Genomic DNA, 26395 nt, shown 5'->3' on the forward strand with positions numbered 1-26395 from the left:
AGCTGTGTCCGACTCTTTGCGACCCCATGAACCACAGCACGCCAGGCCTCCCTGTCCCTCACCAACTACCGACATTCACTCAAATTCATGTCCATTGAGTTGGTGATGCCATTCTTACTTACTTAAGTAATTATTCTTAGTTTTCCAAAATAGTATACTTTTGTCAATTATACCTATGGGATATAATTTTAAAAGGATTTTTCCTGAAGCAGTGACAAACCATGGAAACTGAAGATAAAACTCCAAATATATTTGTAAGTAATAATATATATCATGTTTATAATATGTATAATATATATCATGTTTCAGAGCCAAATAAATCTAAGTGGCCTTAGGGTCTTCATTTTGAAACATATATCTTTATACTCACATTGACAAAAACAAAAAGTTCATGAAAACAGAAGAGAATAAATCAAGAGATACAGAACAAGACCAAGAGTGAGGGAGGAAAAGAGAGAAATTTCTGGGATCCAGGTAACTGAGAAAAGATTAACATTATTTGGCTTTAGGTTATGTGCCCAATCTCCCCCTAAATCCATCTCAGTGGCTCAGGGATTATAGAGCCATGGTAGTTTTCCCAGTTTGGGTTCAAGTCTTGAATCTACCAAGGGAAGTCTCAGAATTCTAGAAAAATCTGACCCTGATATTATAGCATATACCTTTAGAGTTATATAACACGCTTTGCAGCTCCAAATATGGTCTCATTCTAATTTTACAAAATAAGCATACGGCAATCTAGCTGCTTTTTCTACTTTTATAGCTGCTTTTTCAGCTAAAGAAGTCTGCATAGGGAAGTGCCAAAGCACTTCCTCTTGGGAACATTTGGCCATAGAACTTTGAGATTATATTCTGCCTGTCCTTCCTTTCCCTCACTTCCATCTGAAATACAAATGGGATAGTGAAACCCTGCTTCATAGGGTAAAAACTTGACACAGAAACTGCAGACTAAGGGAAATTCTTGAGCTCATCTTACAGAATGAGCAGATAAGGGAAGAGCTTGTTTGAAAACTCCTTCCTCTTGTAACACAACAAACTGTCTGAGGCCAGGTGAAACTAACATAGCTGATCAGAGTCAGAATAGACCTGCCTGTCCCATAGAGGACCTAGTGTCATCACAGCCCCTGCAGCCTTACTGGGTTGCCTCACAAATCAACTCTCTGCTGCAAATCTCCTGCTCTCAGTGTTTTGGCTTGCAGTTCCTTGGGCAAAAGAACCTGGTTCCCTAACAGCAGCAGTCAAGCTTTTAACTTACAGGTTAGTACAACACCTTAAAGGATACAGAAAAGAATGGAAGGAATCTGAATCAACCCCTAACCTCCAAATCTGGATCCACACTACTAAAAGAAAAGAGGAAAACTCTAACAAAATAATAGTGAAGCTCAAGAGGAAGGGGATATACATATAATTATGGCTGATTTGTGTGTTATTGTGTGGCAGAAACCAGCACAACAATGTAAAGCAATTATTCTCCAATAAAAAAAAAATAGTGAATATGTCTGGGCTATAAAATTGAGGGTTTTATACACACATATTTATTTTACTAATAAAAAAAAGACCGAGTTAAAACACTTTTTTTTTTTTTTTATTCTTCCAATTTTATTTTTAAACTTTACATAATTGTATTAGTTTTGCCAAATATCAAAATGAATCCGCCACAGGTATACATGTGTTCCCCATCCCGAACCCTCCTCCCTCCTCCCTCCCCATACCATCCGTCTGGGCCGTCCCAGTGCACCAGCCCCAAGCATCCAGCATCATGCATCGAACCTGGACTGGCAACTCGTTTCTTACATGATATTTTACATGTTTCATTGCCATTCTCCCACATCTTCCCACCCTCTCCCTCTCCCACAGAGTCCATAAGACTGTTCTATACATCAGTGTCTCTTTTGCTGTCTCGTACACCGGGTTATTGTTACCATCTTTCTAAATTCCATATATATGCGTTAGTATACTGTATTTATGTTTTTCCTTCTGGCTTACTTCACTCTGTATAATAGGCTCCAGTTTCATCCACCTCATTAGAACTGATTCAAATGTATTCTTTTTAATGGCTGAGTAATACTCCATTGTGTATATGTACCACGGCTTTCTTATCCATTCATCTGCTGATGGACATCTAGGTTGCTTCCATGTCTTGGCTATTATAAACAGTGCTGCGATGAACATTGGGGTACACGTGTCTCTTTCCCTTCTGGTTTCCTCAGTGTGTATGCCCAGCAGTGGGGTTGCTGGATCATAAGGCAGTTCTATTTCCAGTTTTTTAAGGAATCTCCACACTGTTCTCCATAGTGGCTGTACTAGTTTGCATTCCCACCAACAGTGTAAGAGGGTTCCCTTTTCTCCACACCCTCTCCAGCATTTATTATTTGTAGACTTTTGGATCGCAGCCATTCTGACTGGTGTGAAATGGTACCTCATAGTGGTTTTGATTTGCATTTCTCTGATAATGAGTGATGTTGAGCATCTTCTCATGTGTTTGTTAGCCATCTGTATGTCTTTTTTGGAGAAATGTCTATTTAGTTCTTTGGCCCATTTTTTGATTGGGTCGTTTATTTTTCTGGAGTTGAGCTGTAGGAGTTGCTTGTATATTTTTGAGATTAGTTGTTTGTCGGTTGCTTCATTTGCTATTATTTTCTCCCATTCTGAAGGCTGTCTTTTCACCTTGCTAATAGTTTCCTTTGATGTGCATAAGCTTTTAAGGTTAATTAGGTCCCATTTGTTTATTTTTGCTTTTATTTACAATATTCTGGGAGGTGGGTCATAGAGGATCCTGCTGTGATGTATGTCGGAGAGTGTTTTGCCTATGTTCTCCTCTAGGAGTTTTATAGTTTCTGGTCTTACGTTTAGATCTTTAACACTTTTTAAAAAGGAAAGAGAAAGGAAAAAATGAAACATTTTTCAAGTGAAGAAACATTAATAAACTCCCTCTCTGACAAACCACCCCTGAGAGACAGACTGTTGAACTCATCCTACCATTACTTGTACTTCCTTCAAGCCAACTGTGGAGGAGGGACAAAGTTGCCCTGACCCAGCCAGGCCTGGAGGAACACCTGTCTCCCTGTCTTTCCTGGAATTCATCCGGATTTCTGCGTCCATTAAAAAAAGAAACAAAGAATTATCCCTTTCGGTTTTGATTTCGTTTCCCATAAGCCCCACCACTTTTAATAACCAGCTGGCTTTTCAGCTTTTTTTTTTTTTTTTTTTCCTCCAGCTTCTGAGCATACGAGTCCGTTTCCAGAGGGGCCAGAAGCAGGAAGAGCCCTAGGAGCCAGCCAGAGCAACTGACTTGACCCCCAGCTGCAGCTCCAGGTAAGTCTGCTCCTAAACTTGACCTTCCAAGCACACTTCGGTTAAATAACAATAAATCTCCCTGCGCAGACCCCACACTGGGGGAGGAGAGGAGCAGATGGAGGCGCGGGGCCAGCGGGTGGCGCCGGCCAGGCGCATTGTTCAGGCAGCTCCGAGTCTCCTTTTGGATCCCAGGCTGCTTTCAGGCTTGTCGCCCGGATGCGCCGCTGCTCCCGGAGCATCTAAGCAGGGCTGCAGCAAAAAGCAGGAGAGCAGGTATGTCTTCTGAGGAAAGGAAGCTGAAGTCATTTTTGAGATCGAAGACGCAAACTCACCCTCACTCCCCAGCCCGCCCTTCGCAGAGGCGATGGGTGCGGTCTCTTCTCCTAGCCCCCTCTTGCCCTCCTCAGGCACATCCTGACTGCACCCCGCTGGGCAGTGGTCAAACAAAAAAGATGGTCCTACACACAGAGCCAATTTAAATCCTAAATAATGGACTCAGGATTATTTTTGTCTTAACATTTGATACTCTGAATACATACAGAACTGTTTTCTTTGGAATAATTCAATCTCACTCTTACTAAAAAAAGCTATTAATAATAACTGTAAGATCTAATCATGTTTGTTGATCACGTATTGTTTTTAATGAGTGGCACATACAGCCTCAGAATAACTTCTGGTACTTGCTGAAAATCTCCAGTGTGGGGTATTCTTGACTATCAGATAATTCTGAACAGTCACCTTTGGAAACTTGTTGGTCATCTTCTGCCTTCTATTAGCACTGTTCTTTTCTATTTGTTTAGTTTCTTTTTATGACTTTTTGTTGTTATATTTATTTATTTATTTATGAGGCCATGCCATGCAGCACGTGGAGATCTTAGTTCCTGGACCAGGGAACCCCTGTCTCTTGCATTGGGAACAGGGAGTCTTAACCACTGGACTGCTGGGAAAGTCCCTCCAAGTGCTTAGTTTTGAAGTTAAAAGCTTCTTGGTTTTGGTCCCTCAGTATACTTTGAGTTAAAATACAAAATCTTTGTAGACTCATTGACTTACACAAAGCTTTATCAATATTTGGTCTAAGAAATAAACTCCACAATTTCTCTTGCTTATAGCTATTCACCTTAAAAATAAAAGTTATTTTACAAGCCAAAGTGAATTTATTCAGAAATAGTCGAGTTATTGCAATTTGGGACAAGCGAGCTATTAAAAAAAAAAAAGCCATAAGGAAGTCCAACAAAGAAAAAGAACATTATAGAGAAAAGTAAGGGGCTGGGAGTTTGGTTTGGAAAGAAAAGTCAGAGTTCAAGAGTGATCACCAATTCTCATTGACTGAGTTGCTGGGGTAGTCAATTCTTGTAGCAGATGCAGTGTACACCTTTTCCTCTTGAGCGTTGTCATTGGAAACTCTTTCCTTATTGAAAATTTTTCCCTTGGGGTCCATAATTGACAATTCTTCCGTAACTGACCTCCAGTCTGTAGTTCTGCAACAAGCCCCCTTCTGGCTTGCTGACTCCATTTGAGTGAAGTTCATTTTAGGTGTGGGGGGGTGGGGTTGGGGACACATGAAACCCAGTTGGCTCAGAATCCGCCTGCCAGTGCAGGATATGCAGGAGACACCAGAAACATGGGTTTGATCCCTGGATCAGGATACCTTGGAAGAGAAAATGGCAACAGGCTCCACTATTCTTGCCTGGAGCACACAGCACATACATGATGGGGGAGGGGACACAGGCCTTCAAGTGAGATCTTACTTCCCAGACCAGGGATGGAACCGGCACCCTTGTCAGTGAAAGCACAGAGTCCCAACTACTGTCAGGGAATTCTCCAGGTTTTCCTTTATTAATTTTGACATAACGCAGCAGTAAAAGGTCATGTTTTATTCTCCCATTTCTGCTCCAAATCCACTATAGAAAAAGAAAAGAAATCGTTCTGAAGAAATCTGTTAAATAAATAAATGTTTTTTTCTGATAAAAAAGATTTTAGATACCTTATAATTCTTGGCAATTTGCAGCTTACAGAGCTCACTGACACATTATAACACACTGTCTAATTAAAATAGTACATGAATCAAGAAAAAATTTTTTTCATGATTTAGAGCCTGTTATCAGCTGTACTGTAATGAATCAAGAATTGTTGCTTTACATATAAACCGCTAAGAAAAAAGAAGGTGTTGGAGTTAAGTTCCTTTTTCAAGGCATCAACAGATAATAAGCGCTATAAACCTTCAGGTTTGAACCCTGGCAGCCCGACTCCAGAACCTGTACTTGGACATCCCAGGGCAGCTCTGAACTCCTCCAGCCTGACTCTTCCTACATCACTGCTATTCCCTCTCAGCTATTACCACTGGATCTCCCCAGCCTGATCATCTTCCTCTTGGGCTGTGTCCTCCTACTTTCTTGCAACAGGGAGGGAAGTGTCGGAGCCAATCCTCCACTTTCATTCAGTAATTCCTGTCCCTGTATTCAGACATTCCGTTGTAAAGCAATACTTATATAGAATTTACTATGTACCAGCATAATTTTAAGACTATTGTAAGCATCATGAGATTTTAATCCTCCAAATAACCCTAATGACAGATTGATTTTATGTCTAATGCTGCCATTGTATAGAAGAAAAAACTGAGGCACAAAGAAATTAATCTTCTCCGTCGTCACACAGCCAGTAACATATGGAAACATGTGGATGCTGCTTAGTATTGTTTTTGAGAAAATAAAGGAACAGTCAAAGCCTTCTGACTTCTGTCTGTCTCCTAAGATCATGAAACATCTAGTCATGGTGATGAAATCATTTAGAGTAGAGCCTGGCCCAGATGTGAAACCCTGGCATATCTAGCCAGACTCTATAACACCCAAGTTGCTTGCATCTCTTCCCTATCTGCTTAAATAATAAGAAATACCCTTTAATTTCAGTTAGTAAATTAATTGTTACATGTGCAACTTTGTTAGGTACCTTAAAGATCTGTGCTGTTTTAAGAGAGAGCAGCATCTTTATCTCAACTTCTCTCTCTCACAATCACTCTTCCTCCAGCCTGTCCTACTCCAGTGATTCCTTCATCTGGTCACCAGTCACATTCATTTTTCCTTTGTTGGCAAGGTTTTCCCTGATTAATCTCCATGTAAATTCAAGTCCCATTCCCTGCTCATTTCCTTCTGAGCATTTACCACCCTCTAATATCCATATATGTGGATACTTTATTTCTTCACTTTCTATATTATTTGTCTCCTTTACTAGAATAGAGATCCATGAAGTAAGAATTTGTATCTGTCTTGTTCACTGTTTGATCCTAAGCTCCTAGAACAGTGTCCAGCACATGGAAGGTTCTCAATAAATATTTGTGCAATTAGTGAGTGATCAAATCATTCTGGAACTCAAGAAATCATCTCTGGTCCCTCCTCATCCCGTTCATGTCCCATCTGTCTCTACTTACCCCCAAAATGTTAGTGTTCTCAAAGCTCTATCATCAGTGCTTTGTGTTCTCAGTCTGTTCACTGTATGCCTCATGTGGGGAAGGTTGCATTAGGGTTCATTTAAGGATCAATAAGATAATATACATACTGTACCTGTATAGACCTTGGCACACTAAGCTAAATACTTAACTTTTTGAAATATACAAAGCAAAGAGAATTGATATCTAAGTTCCACAAGCAGAAGACTAATGTGCATATGACTTTGGTAACCATGAGGGATGACCTCAGGACCCTGTAGGGGTTTTTTGTTTTTTTTTTTCCATATTTCATTATTTTTTAATTGAAATATAATTTCTTTACAATGTTGTGTTAGTTTCTGCTGTACAACAATATGAATCAGCTATATGTATACATATATCCTTTCCCTCTTGAGCCTCCCTCCTGCCCCCCATCCCACCCCTCTGGGGACCTTGTGTTCTACTGAGTTGTTTCTCTGGGTTACAGCTTCCCATGGCATCTGGATCCACCATAATGGACCCCATCTGTCTGGTAAGAAACCAGAACAATCAGCTGACAGTCAACCCTAGAGCACTAAAGATTCTCGAGCAGATATCTCAGCCTGTGGTGGTGGTGGCCATCGCAGGGCTGTATAGGACCGGAAAATCCTACCTGATGAACCGCCTGGCAGGACAAAACCACGGTGAGTTTTGTTAAGTGTCGTTCAGGACATTTGCTTGAAAGCATGGTAATGCAGGCTGCTGATCCTCCTCCTCTAGGGTCATGTTAAGGAAGAGCCTAACTCCCCCACCCGCGTCGTTGAAAAAACTTCTAATTCTCACCACTGAGTTTATAACTTCAAACCCATCCCTCCACAATGTTCACTCTTCTGTCCAGTAATCGAGAGTTCCCAATCCCATCAGAACATCTACCTCTTTCATTCTGATTCCATCCACTGCCATCTTCTCGGGCTCATCTTCAACAATTACTGCCTTCCTTTCTCCTTCACCACATTTGCCCTAAACCACAGAGTCATTCCAAGCAGCACAGAAATATTTTTTAATATGTCTTATTTTTAGAAAACAATAGAAGGGAGCACCGACAGCAAAATCCCCATATCCTATACCTCAACGAGACTACCATGCATTCCTTTTGGTTTAATTTCACAGTAAAACTTTAATAACTATACATATTCTCTTTCTCTAACTAGTCTTTTCTAATATGTGAACTCTAAGGCACATAGATGGGGCTTCCCTAGGGGCTAATATGGTAAAGACTCTGCCTGCAAAGCAGGAGACCTGGTTTCAATCCCTGGGTCAGGAAGATTCCCTGGAGAAGGGAATGGCAGCCCACTCCAGTATTCTTGCCTAGAGAATTCCATGGAGAGAGGAGCCTGGCAGCTATGGGCTACTGTCACTGGGGTTGAAAGAGTCAGGCAGGACTGAGCGACCAACACTTCCAGGTTTCCCAGGTAGTGCCATGGTAAAGAATCTGCCTACCAGCGCAGGAGATGCAGGAGACTCAGGTTTAATCTCTGGGTTGGGAAGATTCTGCGGAGAAGGAAATGGCAAGCCACTCCAGTATTCTTGCCTGGAAAATGCCATGGACAGAGGAGCATGGTGGACTATAGTCCATGGAGTCACAAAGAGTCAGTCAAGACTGAGCACACACATGTAATAACACTTATGGAAGAATACATAAAAATATATATATACATATTAAAAAGTTGATAAGTATGAAGTGATCAACTGTTCAGTTGCTGCCCAGAGTAAGAAATAAAACATCACCAACACCCAAAAGCCCAAATCACACCCTCTTACACCCTCACTGGAGCTCACCGATGTTTTGATTTTCATGGTGCCTTCTTTCATTCTTTGTATTTAAATATTGTTTTACAATCTATGCAACTATATCTTAAAAATAGCTTAAACTTTATAGAGGAAAGTACATTCTGGTATTCATTGGGATCTTGATTCATATTCTCAATAAGAAGTTTATGAGGTTCATCTAGTTTGTCATGGGTGTGTCTGTAAGTACTTTCGCTATTTTGTACTTTTAAACTGACAGAGGATACCACAATTTACTGATCCATTTGTTGTTGATGAACACTGGCATTATTTGCAACTTTTATCTTTGATGAATGGTGCTCTCATGATTATTCTTCATCTATATCCTGGTGTGTGTATATACTAACTTATGTTTTACCTAGAAATGGAATTGCTGCATCAAGAAGTATTTGTCTTCAGCCTTTCTGGATAACATCAAACAGCCTTTTTAGCTTTATGTTCAGTTTATGTGCTTATTAGCAGCAATTTAGATTTTCCACATTTTCACAAAATTTCAGTAAAAACATTTTTAAACTTTTGTCGATCTGGTGTCTGTATGGTTGCTTGTTATATACCTCACTACTAATAGGTTTGAGCACTTTTTCATATATTTGCCTTTTGCCTTTCCTATTTCAAGAGGGTTTTTTTCTACCAAGTTGCCTGACTTGTTTCTGATTTTTAGGATAATACACTCATGTCCTGTTGGACATTTCTAAGAAGACACACCATTTCTTTCTAATGCCTTCCTCTGTGGCCCAGCAGCTTAGTGCAATTAGGGAATAGAACCTCAGTTCACTAAACTCTAAGGGTCCCTAGGAATATCTCAGTGTCTCACTCAAATTCTCTGTTTTCGTGTCTGTCTCTCTCTCTCTCTCTTCCCCCATCTCTCTTTGTTCTTCCTTTCTCCCACTCTCATTTTTCCTTTGCAATCTCTTACTGACTTAAAACAAGACATTTTAAGTTTGTCTTTCTTTGAAAGGAAATTGATCACCAATCAGGGGAGGATGCTTTTGCTTGCCAGTGTAAATTAATAAATAGGTCATTTTGGGAGAGATTTAAGATTTCAGAACTCTAAGAAAGAGATACATACAAGGAGTTTGAGGAACATTCTTTCTTTTCCTACTTGAGATAACATCTGGTAATAAAGAGGTGATTTTCCTACTGAGGAAACCTTTAACCTAGTCATGTTTTAGGGCTTCCCTGGTGTCTCAGTTGGTAAAGAATCCACCTGCAATGCTAGAAGCCTGGGTTTGATCCTGGTTTGGGATGATCCCTTGGATGAGGGCATGACAACCCACTCTAATATTCTTACCTGGACAATCCCCATGAACAGAGAAGCCTGGCAGGCTACTGCCTGTGGGACCACAGAGTCGGACACAACTGAGCAACTAGGCAGTCATGTTTTAACACATCTGAATTGTGACTTACCACATGAGTCATATCACAGGAAGAAGAAAGCACAAATTAGCACCCAGTCAGGGTTGACTAGCAGAAGCAAGTCAGTATTTTCTCTCCTGTGGTAATACCGTTGTCTGTTCTTTACATCTCATAACTGGCTGTGATGACCTCCACTTATAGCTTGTCTTTTCTCCCTGGAGGAACTGATAGTTCACATTTCTCTGTATTAATCAACACACAATCCAATGCCATCATGATGTAGAAGAGTGAAGATCATCTCAGGTCCTATACCCACTTGGAGCAGAAGACACAAGATACGGCACTGAATGGCCTGAGCCATGTTGAACCATGCTCCCTTAGGTATTGCGTCATATCCATTTCTATTCTCAGTTGAAGGGAGCACTGGCATCTGACCAAGGTCAAAATCTTGGACTGTTGGGTGAGATATCTTACCTGCAGCTTCTTAGGCATGTACCTCACATCCTCTCCCATCTCTGGGCTTAAGCCTTGAGAAAGAAGGGCAAGCAAGTCTTACAGGTCTGTTTTGCTTTCCCTTCTGTTATATCTCCGTGTGAGTCAGTAAACAAAGAATTCATCATTTTTGAAGAGGAGAAGAGAAATGAGGAAAATACGAGGAGGAAGAAGAGGAATAAAACTAACAAAAGTTGATGTATCAATGCAGGTTGTGAAAGGACACAGAGAATCCACTTAGAGGGGACCTGAAGATGTTTATTGGAGGGACGATTACAAGGGCATGAGCTGAGCAAAGGGAACCAATGAAGTAATGCAGAAACACTCAGAGGGTGGCAGGAACAATGTCAAGTAGCTTTGATATCTCCTACAGCATGAAGAGACAAGCAGTGAGTGGATTCCAGATGTGGTAAAGATCAAGGTCTTGTGCTTAGTTGCTCAGTCATGTCCGACTCTTTGCGATCCCAGGGACTGTGACTCACCAGGCTACTCTGTCCGTGGGATTCTCCAGGCAAGAATACTGGAGTGGGTTGCCATGTCCTCCTCCAGGGGATCTTCCCAACTCAGGGATTGAACCCAGATCTCCCCCATTGTGGGTGGATTCTTTACCATCTGAACCACCAGGGAAGCCCAAGCATTCTGGAGTAGGTAGCCTATCCCTTCGCCAGGAGATCTTCCTGATCCAGGAATCAAACAGGGTCTCCTGCATTGCAGGCCAATTCTTTACCAAAAAGGAGATGTGACTAAATATGGGAACAGAGGCACCGGGACACCATGGTTCATCAGGGTGGAAGCCAGGGCAACAAGTGCCTGCCTTCTAATCTCCTACTGTTACCTCTCACTAGTAAAAGTCCATCAGAAAGTGGAGGATAAGGGAGCTCTTCAGTGTCAGACAAATGTAGAGAGGTTAATAGAGCTAACATTATTTAAGAATGTGACATAGTTTGAGTTATTAATGCTAAGAGATGAATAGGGGACACAAAGTGTTTCTTGAGAAGGTTCTGAATATGTGTAGAGGTTGGATCTTCTGTACTTGTTGAAGTGAAAGCATCCTCCCCACAGGCAGGCACTCATATGCACACAAGTTCACCCAAAGTAACCTGTGGGCGGCCTGGACTATCTGCTCTTACTTTGCATTGCTTCCTCCTCTTTCTGCGCAGGTTTCCGTCTGGGCTCCACAGTGAGGTCTGAAACCAAGGGCATCTGGATGTGGTATGTGCCCCACCCCTCCAAGGAGAACCACACCCTGGTCCTTCTGGACACTGAGGGTCTCGGTGATGTGGAGAAGGTAAGGCAGGGAATCTTCTTTACTCCTGACACTCCACTTACAAATTCAATTTCTCACCTCAATTCAACTTTTACAACATATTCCTCTAAACTGCAAATCCAGTTATAAATAATGAGGTTAAATTCTCTTTCCTTGAATTTTCTCTTTAATAAGATCAATACTTTGGTTACTGGGGACACATCTCCTTATTTTTAACACTGGGGTGAAAGATGGAAGTTAACAAATATGTATTGGGTTCAAATCTAAGGCTCTGTGTTAAGTGCAACTGTGAGTGAAGTATAACCCAGAGCTGAGTTGGGGAGATAAAAAATAAGCAGACCCATGAAAAAAAGAGTGAGGCCTTACCCCAGGTTTTAGGTTTGGGAAGAAATCTTAGTGAAAGCTGTAATTCATGCAGTCAATTGGATCTACAGGTTCAGATGTGTAGAGTTAATCAAGCTGGAAGTAGGAATCATGAAAGTAGATTCAGCAAATAAACTATTTTTTAAATCTGCAGAAAAGCTTCCAACATACCAGGAGCATTTTATTCCATGTTTTGGATCTCTGAAGAGGAATTCTTCAATAAATTCTATAAAAACTTGAGCTAGACTCATGAACTAGAGAATGTAAATGGGATAATATTAGGTATTTTGTCTTCACAGTGTTACTTGCAATCAAATTTTCTCCTTATTTATATTAATCTGCTTCTAAATTAAAAGTAGTAGCATTGAATCTTTGACTTTCATCACTGCAGAAAAGGATTTAGGGCATGAATTCAGAAATTCTGAGTTTAAAAATCCAGATTTAAAGTATTCAATAATCATCTCAGTGTCAACCCAAGATGGTCTACTAACTCCTGCTAGATTCTAGCTTGCATGACCTTCTTCTTTTTGTCTAATTGTATTTGTTAAGAAACCAAAGCACACCAGACTGCACACTGATAGCAGCAGAACTTGCTGCCCTCCCTACCTGTAGTGTGTCTCAGCAATATATACTCTGTTCCAAAGTCACTCGACTTCTGAATCTCATTTTCAGCCTCATCATCTATGACCACATAGGTAACCACTACTTCAGTCAAATAAAATGAGCATGTAATACGCTTTCTGATCATGCTCTCTGACAACTGAGATTGGTTTCTGTGGGCCCTCCATGTGCATGGTCCCTGTAACTGCACAAGTCCATGTTCGGTCATTTCTTTAAAGCCCAGCTCTTTTTAACCTAATGCCATATTGCTGTCAGACACAATCATGTCTGGCTCTGAAAGCACAGAGTACATTTTCTGGTTCATTTGAAATCATCCCCTTTGTCTTTTATAGTATAGTATTAGGTTTCATGCCTGGCATCTTGGGTGTATTTACATGTTGCCAGATAATCTGCCCCTCTATCTCTCTAAGGAGGGACTGTCATAGGAAACTTTATATCCATATAAGCAGATGTTGTATCCACTGTTTTCTAAATGCACAATGAATAGTTGATGAATTTAATTGAATAACACTAGTTCCTAACATAGCCTATGATCAAGAAAAGAAGTGCAAAGGAATCATGGCCCATTTATTATTGCATAACTTACGTGTTCCAGGCACTGTACTAAACATTTGACATTAAAAAAAATAATTGTTTATTTATTTATTTTTGACTTCACTAGGTCTTTGTTGTTGTGAGGGCTTTTCTCTAGTTGCAGACAGTGGGGGCCACTCTCTAGCTGCAGTGCTTAGGCTTCTCACTCCTGGGTCTTCTCTTGTTGCAGAGCACAGGCTCTAGGGCGCGTGGGCTTCAGTAGTTCCAGTGCATGGGCTCAGTAGTTGCAGCTCTCGGGTACTACAGCACAGGCTCAATAGTTGTGGTGCACGGGCTATGCCTCCACAGCATGTGTGATCTTCCCAGTTTAGGGATCTAACCCACGTCTCCTGCATTGGCAGGTGGGTTCTTTACCACTGAGCCACGAGACAAGCCTGATGCACATTTATGATGTCATTCACTTCTGTTAATAGCTAACCACACCAAAGTGCTTAGAGGGATCAGTGTCAATACCAAAAAGGTTTGCGTTTAGCATTGTCTTGAAAATTTATATTACTTGTCTTACTATTTAATTACAATACAACTGTTATAGTAAATGAACAACCATATAGGAGAAGGAGGAGTAGCATCCTCACGCTGTAATATACTTTTTAGGGGGACTCCAAGAATGACTCGTGGATCTTTGCCCTGGCCGTGCTCCTGAGCAGCACCTTTGTCTACAACAGCATGAGCACCATCAACCACCAGGCCCTGGAGCAGCTGCAGTATCCTTCCAGGAACTGAACCAGCACATTTCATTGAGTTTATGGGACTAGCGACTGAGACTGTTTCTTCTTTCCCATGATTCCATTCTCATGGCTGACATAGAGGAAAATGGGGCAAAAGAGAAGGTTGATATAATGTGTTTTGGGGCCAAATCTGGAAATTGTGTTGGAGGGTGCTTCTTATTCCTTAGCTAATCACAGCTATGTGACTGAACTAACAGAGTTAATCAGAACCAAATCATCTCCCAGCTCCAATGAGGAAGAAGGCTCAGCAGAGTTTCTGAGTTTCTTTCCAGACTTCATCTGGACTGTGCGGGATTTCATATTGGAACTGGAGTTAGATGGATACCCCATCACTGAAGATGAGTACCTGGAGAATGCCTTGAAGTTGATTCCAGGTATCAGAGCAGGGCCAGAGTGTTGGATGGTTCAGTAGGAGGTAGTAGGGTCAACAGAGCTCTGACATTCAGCACTTGCTGTCAGTCTTGATTTGAGGTTGAGTTGAGGCCATGCTAATGGTGCCTGGTGAATGACAGATGGTGGCTTCAGTCATTATTGTTACTGGGAAAACTCTAGTGACCAGAGCTTAAGCTCACAGAGGAAATGTGGAATCCAATATTAGACCAAATGATTTTAGAGAAATAAATACCACGAAAAAAAAAGGCTCACATAAACTTATATTACATAGTAAATCTAAGTGCTTCTCCTTTTCTATTTGAGAAAGATAATCCATCAAACCAGAATTAAAAGGTAAACAAAAGAACAAATTTTCAAAGTACCTTTAACACAGTGCATCTTACCAGCATAGGTAGCTGTATTCTTCATATTGATAGATAGGCTATTTATACACTACAGAGTTCAGGAAAAAAGCACTTCCATGTCCTTCCAGTAAGACTGTCAGATCCTTTATATGCTCTTCCTCATAATATCACACTCTTCATCCTAGAACCTGACATAGTATATGTCAGCTAATATAATAAGTTAGTTATTCAGATTATTTTAGCAGAGTGGTACCTGGAAGCAATATTCATTTTTGTTCCCTTAATCATTTACTTCCCTGGTGGCTCAACTGGTAAAGAATCTGCCTGCAATGCAGGAGACCTGTGTTCAATCCCTGGGTTGGAAAGATCTCCCAGAGAAGAAAATGGCTACCCACTCCAGTATTCTTGCCTGGAGAATTCCATGGACAGAGGAGCCTGGCAAGCTACAGTCCATGAGGTTGCAAAGAGTTGTTCACTTTCAATGACTTGTTCATTCTTTCAATAAATAAGTATTGTTGAACTACCGGTAGATGCCCAGAATCCTTCTATATAATAACCACATCCAGTGTAAAATTATGCAAAGAAGAGATGAGGTCTCTTGGTTTCAGTTAAATTCAGTTCAGTTCATTTCAGTCGCTCAGTCATGTCCAATTCTTTGTGACCCCATGGATGGTAGCACGTCAGGCTTCCCTGTCCATTACCAACTCTCTGAGCTTGCTCAAACTAATGTCCATCAAGTCGGTGATGCCATCCAACCATGTCATCCTCTGTTGTCCCCTTCTCGTCCTGCCTTTGATCTTTCCCAACATTAGGGACTTTTCAAATGAGTCTGTTCTTTGCATCAAGTGGCCAGAGTATTGGAGTTTCAGTTTCAGCATCAGTCTTTCCAATGAATATTCAGGATTGATTTTCTTTAGGATGGACAGGTTGGATCTCCTTGCAGTCCAAAGAATTCTCAAGAGTCTTCTCCAAAACCACAGTTCAAAAGTATCAATTCTTTGGTGCTCAGCTTTTTTTATAGTCCAACTCTCACATTCATACATGACTACTGGAAAAACCATAGCTTAGACTAGATGGACCTTTGTTGGCAAAGTAATGTCTCTGCTTTTTAATATGCTGTCTAGGTTGTCATAACTTTTCTTCCAGTTGGCAAGCGTCTTAAAATTTCATGCCTTCAGTCACCATCTGCAGTGACTTCAGAGCCCCCCAAAATAAAGTCTGTCACTGTTTCCATTGTTTTCCCATCTATTTGCATCAGGTAATGGGACCAGATGCCGTGATCTTGGTTTTTTAAATGTTGAGTTTTAAGCCAACTTTTTCCACTCTCTTCTTTCACTTTCATCAAGAGGCTCTTTATTTCTTCTTCACTTTCTGCTATAAGGATGGTGTCATCTGCGTATCTGAGGTTATCGATATTTCTCCCAGCAATCTTGATTCCAGCTTGTGCTTCATCCAGCCCAGCATGTCTCATGATGTACTCTGCATATAAGTTAAATAAGCAGGGTGACAATATACAGCCTTGACGTACTCCTTTCCCAATTTGGAACCAGTCTGTTGTTTCATGTCCAGTTCGAAATGTTGCTTCGTGACCTGGATACAGATTTCTCAGAAGGAAGGTAAGGTGGCCTGGTATTCCCATCTCTTGAAGAATTTTTCACAGTTTGTGGTGATCCATATAGTCAAAGGCTTTAGCATAGTCAATAAAGCAGAAGTAGATGTTTTTCTATAACTCTGTTGCTTTTTTGTTGATCCAATGGATGTTGGCAATTTGAGCTTTTGTTCCTCTGCCTTTTCTAAATCCAGCTTGAACATCTGGAAGTTCATGGTTCACATACTGTTGAAGCCTGGCTTGGAGAATTTTGAGCATTACTTTGGTAGCATGTGAGATGGGTGCAATTGTGTGGTAGTTTGAACATTCTTTGGCATTGTCTTTCTTTGGGATTGGTCTCATTTAGGCTACACTAACATGAAATGGTGTGTGCTAAAGTAATCGCCAATCATATCTACAATGTGTGTACTTTTTTTCTCTGATTTATGAAGCGTTTCTTCACATCATGAGTATCATTTGTCTTCCACAGGTTATTTTACCAGCAATATCATAAATATATAATAAATATCTTTATTTCTACCATCACATTACTATAGAGCCCATATGTCATTTCTCAAGTGGGAACTCTAATATCAGAAAAATATTTCTGACAATTTCTTGGATTAATCTATTACTCAAGAAACATCTAATAAGTAGTTGATCCACTGCACAGCATGGAAAGTTAAGGAAAAGAATCAGAAGTTTGTCACTACGAATGGATTCCTCCCCCGCCTCCTCAGAAGTACTTCCTTTGTTCTTAGAGATATACAAAAAAAAAGGGGGCGAGGGGAATTTCCACCCCTGGGTAGATTAGTGTAAGATTGATTTTCATAATTCAATAATAGGAGATACACGAGTCATCTGCGTATCTGAGGTTATTGATATTTCTCCCGGCAATCTTGATTCCAGCTTGTGCTTCATCCAGCCCAGCATTTCACATGATGTACTCTGTATATAAGTTAAATAAGCAGGGTGACAATATACAGCTTTGACGTACTCCTTTCCCAATTTGGAACCAGTCTGTTGTTATTCTTGAGAATAACAAGAGTTATAGTGATGCAAAGATCCTTGGAACTGAAAGTCCTCAGGCCTCTATTCCTTTCATGATTGCTCTTTTTCCAATTCTGCAGGCAAGGATCCCAAAATCCAAAATTCCAACATGACCAGAGAGTGTATCAGGAAATTTTTTCCAAAAAGAAAGTGCTTTGTCTTTGACCGGCCTACAAATGACAGAAAGCTATTACTCCGTGTTATGGAACTATCAGATAACCAATTGGATGTGAATTTCCAGAAGCAGTCAGAAGATTTTTGCTCATATATCTTTACCCATGCAAAGCCCAAGACCCTAAGAGAAGGAATCACTGTCACTGGGGGAGGTGAGTCTCCTTCGCTACCTCATGTCTCTCTGTGCTTCAGGGTGTGGTAAACTTGTGATTACACTCTGGATTTCTCTTGGTTTCTCTGTAGTTGCGTTTTCTTCTCCATGTGACTTGGAAAATGGATGTTCACACCACTCATGAAAATGCATGTTTATTCATTTAAAGAAGCATATATAAGTGCTTTGCAGTCTACCAAATCTCATGAAACTATTACATTAATGATATAAATTAAAGATAGAAATCTTCATGGTGATGAGATGTCTGAAGGGATAAGTGTTTCGAGTGAGAATGGGCAAGATATTTTGTGAATTTACATGAATCAGGAAATAAATAGTAGTTATGAATCTGTGTAAGTTCATTGAGAGTCTGAGAAACAAATGTAAATACAATCTTACGTATGGGGCTGGCTTCACGGACATGCCACCTGCGCAGTCATGCTGCAATGAGCCCTGCTTGGTTTCATGTTTGTTTCAACTGTCCTGAAATTCTTGATGACATTTCAACAAGACATTTTCATTTACAAATAATGCCCACAAACTATGTAATGTACTTATATCTATAATAAGTTCTTTTTATTTTATTACAATGGGGAAAGTGATCTAGGAGAATCTTGGGCATATTGTTTGAGATCATTTGTTCGATATTGTAATATGATGAATTTGAGAACCATAAAAGATAGAGTGAATAGTAGACATAGTGATGTTATTATAAACAAGTAGATTCATAGATCAAACAGGAGAGGGATACAAGAATGAGTAAAGAGAATGAGGAGAAGAATAGAGGAAAAGGAAACTTCCACTTCCATAAAATTTTAGTGATTTTTTTAAGGTGCTAATCTCTAAACCTATGAAACAGGTAAGAATTCTCTCTGCATTTAATAAATATTATGTATCTTTCAGGGTTGGGGACTCTGGTGGAGGCCTACGTAGATGCCATCAACAGTGGAGGAGTTCCCTGTTTGGAGAATGCAGTAATAACTCTGGCTGAGCGTGAGAACTCAGCAGCCGTGCAGAAGGCAGCTGATCACTACAGTGAGCAGATGACCCAGCGACTGAACCTTCCCACAGACACACTCCAGGAGCTGCTGGAGGTGCATGCAGCCTGTGAGAAGGAGGCCATTGCCATCTTCATGGAGCGCTCCTTCAAGGATGACAAGCGGATGTTCCAGAAGAAGCTCGTGGTAATGTGTCCTAGAATATATGCTTCCTTATTCCTTTCTTCTGGAATGATACTGAGACTCCCCCTTTTTGACAAAATGGTCCCTGTGCTTCTTATCATAAAAGGAGTTTAGATTCTAATGAGTGATAGGGCTCTACAGGCTACAGGTCATCACTTTTTTAAAAATTGGGCTTCTTATTTTCTGTTGTGGCAAAACAAATTACTCTGCTCTTAGCAGCTTGAAACAACACACATCGATTAGCTTATCGTTCCTTAGGTAAGATCCCACCCAGGGTCTGTGGGTATTCTGCTTGGTGTACCATAGCTAAAAACAAGGTTCACATTGACTTGGTATCCACATGGACGTTCTGGGGAACTCCCCTCCGTCTTCAACGCAGCAATGGTGCACTGTTTTCCTCTTCTATTTCTAATCTCTCAGACTACCACTTCTGCTACCAACTAGAGAAGAATAACATGTAAAGTGCAAGTGTGACCAGGAAATATCCACCTGAGTAATCTCCATTTTATAAAGTCAACATGTTCCATGCAATATAGTCTGTACACAGAATAATTGTTCATCATATTCACAAGTCCAGGGACTAGGTAGAGTGTGGACCCTGGGAAAGAGAATTCTTAGAGATCACAATTCTGCTTACCATTAGCACCTTCACTGAAAGTCTGACTTTCAGTCTTGCTTTACCATTATGTTACAAAAATCTCTTACTTCGTATTGAGAAAACAAGCCTGATTGGAATTTATAAGTACAAGCAAAAATTTCTTTTCCTATATTTTCACACACTCAAATTCTCAATGAAATGAGAGTATAAGAAAAGTTGAAAACTCTAATTGGTGTGGTGTTGTTTCACTAAGTCACGTCTCACTCTGAGATCCCATGGATTATAGCCCCCCAGGCACCTTTGTCCACAGAATTTTCCAGGCAAGAATACTGGAGTGAGCTGCCATTTCCTACTTCAAGGGTTCTTCCCAACCCGAGGACTGAACCAGCATCTGTTGCGTGTCCTGCACTGGCATGTGGATTCTTTACCACTGTGTCACCTGGGAAGCCCTGCTCAGTGTATAGTTAATTCATTAGTAGGAACTTGATTTCCTATGTATGTACGTTTTATCCTTACCACCCAAGTTGGCAGAAGAAGCCCTACTTTCAGTCATGATTGTCTTTTCGTTGTTCATTGGTGATGGATAGATCACTATTAATGCTAATGCTGTTAAAATAGTACTTTGCTTCTGCCAACCCGTTCATTGCACAGATATTGACACTGAGCCCAGGGAATTTAGGGGACTTCATACAAGTCACACAAAGAGTTGGTCAGAACTGGGACTACAACTGAGGCCTGACTCCATGTCTATTATTCTGAGTCTCATGTGCCCTGATGCTGTCAGACTGCTTCTTCCAAGGGAGCACAGCTGGACCATCCTGTCTAACAACTTCTTTCTATCGAATTTGCCCTTATTTCCTTGGCAGGACATCATGGAGAAAATGAAGGACAGTTTCATGATCCAGAATGAAGAGGCTTCTGTCAAATATTATGAGGCTGAGCTTAAACAGCTTTCAGAATCTCTGATGAAAAGTATTTCAGGAGGCACATTCTTTGTCCCTGGAGGACACAGTCTCTATTTAGAAGCAAGGAACAAGTTTGAACAAGATTATAAACTGGTTCCCAGGAAAGGAGTTAAGGTGAGGAGTAATGGGATTGGGAAAGAGCAGCAGATTAGAGTCAAAGGGTCTTTGTTGGTTCATTTGGTTGCCAGATCCTGATTTGCACAGAGGCAGCTGGTCATGAGGAGGCTGACTTGGAACCCCAGGAGGGTTCTGAGTCTAGTGCTGTTTTTCTGATGAGTTGAGTAAGAGTCCAGGAGATCCCAGGTCTGTTGGCTGCCCACTGGTGGGTGAGCCAGGTCCTAGGCCTAGTAACACCCTACTAGAGGAGAGAGCCACGTCCCGGGGATGGGTGCAGGGTCCAGGAGTTCCAGAGCATGTGTTGACAATGGTAGAGCTGTTAGGCTCCTGGATCTGGGGGATTTTGAAGATTCTGTTGGCCTGATATTGGTCCAGGTGGTCTTGAACCCAGCTGATCCCAGGAATGACATGGCCTGCTAGTGAGTGGACTGGCCCTGCAGACTGAGAAACTGAGGTCTTTTGCACCTGGTATCTTTCCCTGATGTGTCCCAGGGTCTCTGGCTGGAGGGTGCTGGGGTTTCAGGTCTCGTGCTTGTGTCCTAGTGAATGGGACTGGGTCCCTGGACCTCTGGTAGACATAGCCATGTCCAGAGGCAGCTGTGGGCTCAGGAGATCTGCTGGTGGATGGAGCTGCATGCATGTCTAGTCCGTTGCTTGGCCTGAGGCCTCCCAGTACTGGCATCTGCAGACCATTGCATTAGGGCAGGGCTGGGTCTTGGGGCTAATAAGATTGGGGGAAGATTCCAAAATGGTGCTCGCCAAAACCACTGTCCAAGTGGTGGAAGGAGCTTCCCAGAATGTCTTCTGCCAGTGTCTATGTCCCCAAGAGAAGCTCCAGTTGCCTCCAGCCAATCTGGGAGACTCTGCAGGGTCAGCAGGTAGGTCTGACCCAGGCTCCTATCAAGTTACTGTTTATTCTCTGGGTCCTGGGACACGTGAGATTTAGTGTGCACTGTGTAAGGGCTAGACTCTTATTTACCCAGGCCCTCTGGGACTCCTGAAAATCAGCTCCACTGGCCTTCCAAGCAAATGCTCATGGGTGTTTGTAGACATGCACATAATTCTCAGGTCTGTAACCATTTGGGGAGCCTACAAAGGATGGAGAATTTATAGGATACAGTCTACACTTTACTGAACAATAATTTCCACAGCAGGACACTACGCCTCTTCTACCTGACAAGTCTTCACTCCTTGTTGTTTCCTCAGGCAAACCAGGTCCTCCAGAGCTTCCTGCAGTCACAGGCAGGAGTAGAGGAAGCCATCCTGCAGGCAGACCAGGCCCTCACGGATGCGGACAAAGCCATGGCAGGTACAGGGGTGGACTGAGCTTTCAGAGGAGAAGATGGCTCTTGTGCTGCCGTTTGGCAGGTGTGGGAACAAACACTTTCTAACATCAGAGCTTCCTCTTCTTCCATGGAAGCTCTCTGCTACATGTGGAAGTACACGGGGGAGTTTGGGTTATATGTCCATCCAATCAGTGCTTCTACATCATATGCTGAAGCATGTTGTCTGATGTGGTAGCAGGAACAGTCAGACTCCCTCCCACAATATTAAAGGCACCTTATCTCTGAGCAAAGGAGGTGACAGCTCAGCATAAGTCATGTTCTCCCCTCTTTAAAATTCTTGTGAAACAGCTGAGTGTGCCAAGAAGGATGCAGCTAAGAGGAAACAGGAGCTGCTAAGAGAGAAACAGAATGAAGAGAAACAAAAAATGGAGGCACAAGAGAGAAGCTTCAAAGAAAACCTGGCCCAACTGCAAGAGAAGATGGATAGGGAAAGAGAAAATCTTCTGAGAGAGCAGCAAACGATGCTGGAGCACAAGCTGAAGGTAAGTCTAGATGGGCCTGGGTGGCACCTTGGGGAAACCCTAACTCCTCAGGAATAAAGGGACAGGAATTTGACCTTAAGTCAGGTCCCGGAGGGAAATACAAAAACACAGGACTCACTGTGACATCAAAGAGATGTGAATCGGTTTATGTCTGTAAGACTTGGCACCTTCTGTAGTGTTAGGGTTTGAATGGGACCAACCAGGCTCCTGGACTGCTGTTCATGGTGATTATAGCATCACATGTGTTCCCAAGTGAATAGGACCTCAGTCTTAGAGTCCTTAGAATTTGGGATACAACCGTCAGAGACCTGGAATAGTTCCATCTGCTCCTGAAAATATCAGATTGTGCTGGTATGAAATACTGGATGCTGAAAGCTGTAAAATTTGCTACATTTGTTTCCATGTCTCCTGATCCATTTTATACACCTAAACTTAAATGCATTCTTTGTCCCAGCCTGGAGTTTGATAGCTAGAGTTCTAAGTGAGTCAGCAGTGCCATCTTGGTGACATGTGTGTGGTCATTCTACCTCAGTGAAACTGACAAATATTTAGAACTCACCTACATGTTCTCCTGAAGTGTATTTATGAGGCTGGAACCTCTCCCTGGGGCAGTTTTCAGACCTGACCTATACCCAACTTCTCTGTACCCAAGAAGATGGTGTTGAAGGAACATGGGAAACTCTAAACCCTGGATGCTCTCCCTTCTGTGTTGCAAATGTTTGCAAATATTAGAATAATATTAAAAAAAAATCTAAAGTGTTAGAGAAGTAGACACACATGCATATCAACTGTAGTAGTTTGACACAAAATGCTGATTTGGGGTATTTTCAAAAAGGGACTCTTCTTTTTACAGATGCAAAAAGAGTTACTCACAGAAGGATTCAAAAAGGAAGCTGAGGTGTTAAGTAAAGAGATAAATCAACTAGAAGAAGGTATTCAAACAACTGAAAAGTCCTTCAATATTTCACATGTCCTTGATATGATGAGCATGGCATTGATTGCAGTACTCCCTGGGGCTTATAAAGTACTTGGTATGGGACTGAAACTTCTCAGTGATCGTATGAAAGGGGCTGAGAAACCCTACTAAGTATATTTTGAAAGGCTTCTTATGTTTTAGTAGTGTAACACTACAGTTCATTTTTAAAATATGTATGTCATGATAGTTTTGTTCAAGAGGAGCTTAAAAACTGATTACCAAAGAACTACTAATGTTATTACAAAAGTGATTACCAGTGCTTGATATGCAAAAAATCCCACACAATTTTGAATGAATTAGTTAATTTTAAAAAATGGAAACAAGTTGGGAGATAATGACTAATTATAGATAAGTGTTAAGAAAAGCAAGAAACAAATGAGAAGAGGAAGAACAGTCGCAGTCTCTAATAAAGTCTTGGAGATCAACTCTTTAAGTTATAATGAGCCCTTATAAATCAATGAGGAAAGAACAACCAACGGATTTTTAAATGGGCAAAAATATACCAACAGAATAAATATGTTTAACTTTATTGATTATAAATGATGTACAAGGTAAAATTAGGAGGGACATGTGTCACCTCCCAGATGGGCCAGAAAGAAGAGTTTGGAAGAGACACTGGCTGGCAAGGGTACCAGGAAATTGGGGGTCTCTGATAAACGCTAGAGAGAGTACAAACTGGTGCAAATATGCGTCCAAGATTTAAATGCAAGTACTGCTGATACAGAAGTCCATGTTTAGCCATTTATCTTACAGGTTTTTTACCCAAGTTGCAAATGACATATGTAGCAGTTTATTTGTCACAAAATTGTTGTAATTCCAGAAGACTGGAAACTTCAAAGTCCCTCTGTCACATACTAGTGAGATAAATCCTGAGACACACTTACACAGGAAAACTCTACAGTCACTGAAATGAAAAGGGAAATGCTATTTGTTCTAAGGTGAAAAAATCTCAAGATGCAGAAAGTGTGTATAGTTGTACTACTGATTGAAAAAAATAATGAATATGTGCACATATTATCATCTATCTTGGAAATTAAAAAAGAAATTGGTATCCGTGAGCACAATGAGATAAATATGATAACATGAGAAGATAACTAACTTTGCCTGGCACATTCCTAGGTGACTTTTATACTTTGTAAGAATTCTTACTTCTTGAAACATAAACTAAGTTATTAAAATTAAAAACAGAAGCAGTAATGCACAGATTGGAAAAGAGACTTCTCTTTAAGAATATGCGAAATAACTTCTTAAGGAAGCAGGACTAGTAAAGTGTCTTGAGCTCCTTTGATCTCTTGAACATTTGTGTGAACATTGAGTGTAACACAGGCAAGAACATTTAAACAACCAATCTGCAGTCTGGGGATGTCCTGCTCTGAAGCAAAGGCCTGGTCCATGGTGAGCAGCTGTGGCAAGTCCTCTGGGCTTGAGGTTCTCTCAGGGCCTGGGTTCCCTCTGGAGTGGGGAGAAGTGGGGCAACAGGAGTGAACCTTGGAACATGCACAGCAAGCAGAGCCATGACCTCTCCCTACGTTATGTCCTGTTCATACAAGGAGGTTGGGATCTGTTCAGTTCTCTGGACATATCACATGTTTTACGCCACACTGACTTCATTGTTAATTCTTATGCCACTTAACAAACTCCTTGCTGTTAATTCAGATAAGAAGACCTCCTGTACAAAATCACCTTAACATGTTTCATTCTAGATTTGGTCAGTTCACGTTCTATTAATCACCCTATGGGCATTAATTGGAGTCAGCATCTAAACATAAAGAGCACACTTATTATTCGGAAATATTTTAGTGTTAATTACCACTTGGAAAAAATAACTTTTTCCAGTTCCAACCTCCTTGTGTTCTGAATCTTGGTTTCCTACTTGCTCACTAGAATAAAACACCTTTATTGCACCCCAAAACTATATCATTTACCCCTGGTTTCTGTCTAAACCAAGAGGACTAGTAAAATCTCTTATGCAGTCTCATTTCTATGTAAGCATCTCTATTAAGATAATTCATCTGTGTACATCAAACACTCTGTATGACAGATATTATGTAATGTCATTCATTGCTTAATACTCACCTAACAAATGTATGACAATGGATTTCAATACCTATCACCTAGCAGGAAATTTTCTCTTGAAAATAAATATTTCTCTTTTTCAAAGGAAAAGTATTTTCCTGTTGTACATGTGTTATTCTATGATTATAAAAGAATTCAAAATCATTTAAAAAAATTCACTATTCACAGAAAAGTATAAAAGTAATAAGCTACAATCCTAACAATGAGATAGAAATGCTGTTTATAATGGAATACATAATGTTCAAGGCTCTGATGTATTTATTATTGCTGTACAAATGTTTTTATAAAGAGATCAGTTATGTACCTATTATTAATTGATTTATTCACAATGAACATGCCCAAATTTATCTACAGACAGTAACTTTGGTCATCTGGAAAGGGGTGTGAAATGTAGGCAAAAAATTCAATCCTTCATATTATTGGTAAATTAAAAGTCTTAAAGAAATTCCTCTTCTTAATGATGTATAAAGAGGATATTTTTTATATTATTCAATAAACTATACCTAGCCCATGCCTATCGGAGAAGGCGATGGCACCCCACTCCAGTACTCTTGCCTGGACAATCCCATGGACGGAGGAGCCTGGTAGGCAAAGAGTTGGACGTGACTGAGCAACTTCACTTTCACTTTTCACTTTCATGCACTGGAGAAGGAAATCGCAATCCATTCCAGTGTCTTTCCTGGAGAATCCCAGGGACGGCGGAGCCTGGTGGGCTGCCGTCTAAGGGGTTGCACAGAGTTGGACACGACAAGCGACTTAGCAGCAGCAGCAGCACATGCCTATGGGGCTTACCTGGTGGCTCAGAGGTAAAGAAACCGCCTGCAATGCAGGCACCATGGATTTGATCCCTGGGTCAGGAAGATACCCTGGAGGAGGAAATGGCAAGCTACTCCAGTATTCTTGCCTGCACAATCCCATGAACAGAGGAGCCTAGCAGGTTATGGTCCATGGAGTCGCAGAGTCAGACACAGCTGAGCACACATGCATGACA

At 41.1% G+C, this 26395-nt stretch overlaps 1 protein-coding gene across 2 annotated transcripts; it reads left to right on the top strand.

The window, feature by feature from the left end:
• The first annotated feature begins 2881 nt into the window (after window positions 1-2881).
• LOC100336669 (guanylate-binding protein 4) lies at window positions 2882-25497 on the top strand. Of its 2 annotated transcripts, none has more exons than XM_002686267.7 (11): window positions 2882-3312; window positions 7203-7398; window positions 11551-11678; window positions 13830-13939; window positions 14141-14337; window positions 17419-17664; window positions 18567-18847; window positions 20309-20521; window positions 21731-21833; window positions 22159-22352; window positions 23206-25497. In XM_002686267.7, exons 2-11 carry the CDS (start codon window positions 7209-7211, stop codon window positions 23437-23439), a joined length of 1896 nt encoding a protein of 631 aa, XP_002686313.3. In that variant the 5' UTR covers window positions 2882-3312; window positions 7203-7208; the 3' UTR covers window positions 23440-25497. The 2 variants fall into 2 exon arrangements, with proteins under 2 accessions (XP_002686313.3, XP_005204413.2); XM_005204356.5 differs by lacking the exon at window positions 2882-3312 and adding an exon at window positions 3332-3567.
• The last annotated feature ends 898 nt before the right edge of the window (window positions 25498-26395 follow it).

Source organism: Bos taurus, chromosome 3, assembly GCF_002263795.3.
Source record: "Bos taurus isolate L1 Dominette 01449 registration number 42190680 breed Hereford chromosome 3, ARS-UCD2.0, whole genome shotgun sequence".
NCBI classification, from domain to species: Eukaryota; Metazoa; Chordata; class Mammalia; order Artiodactyla; family Bovidae; genus Bos; species Bos taurus.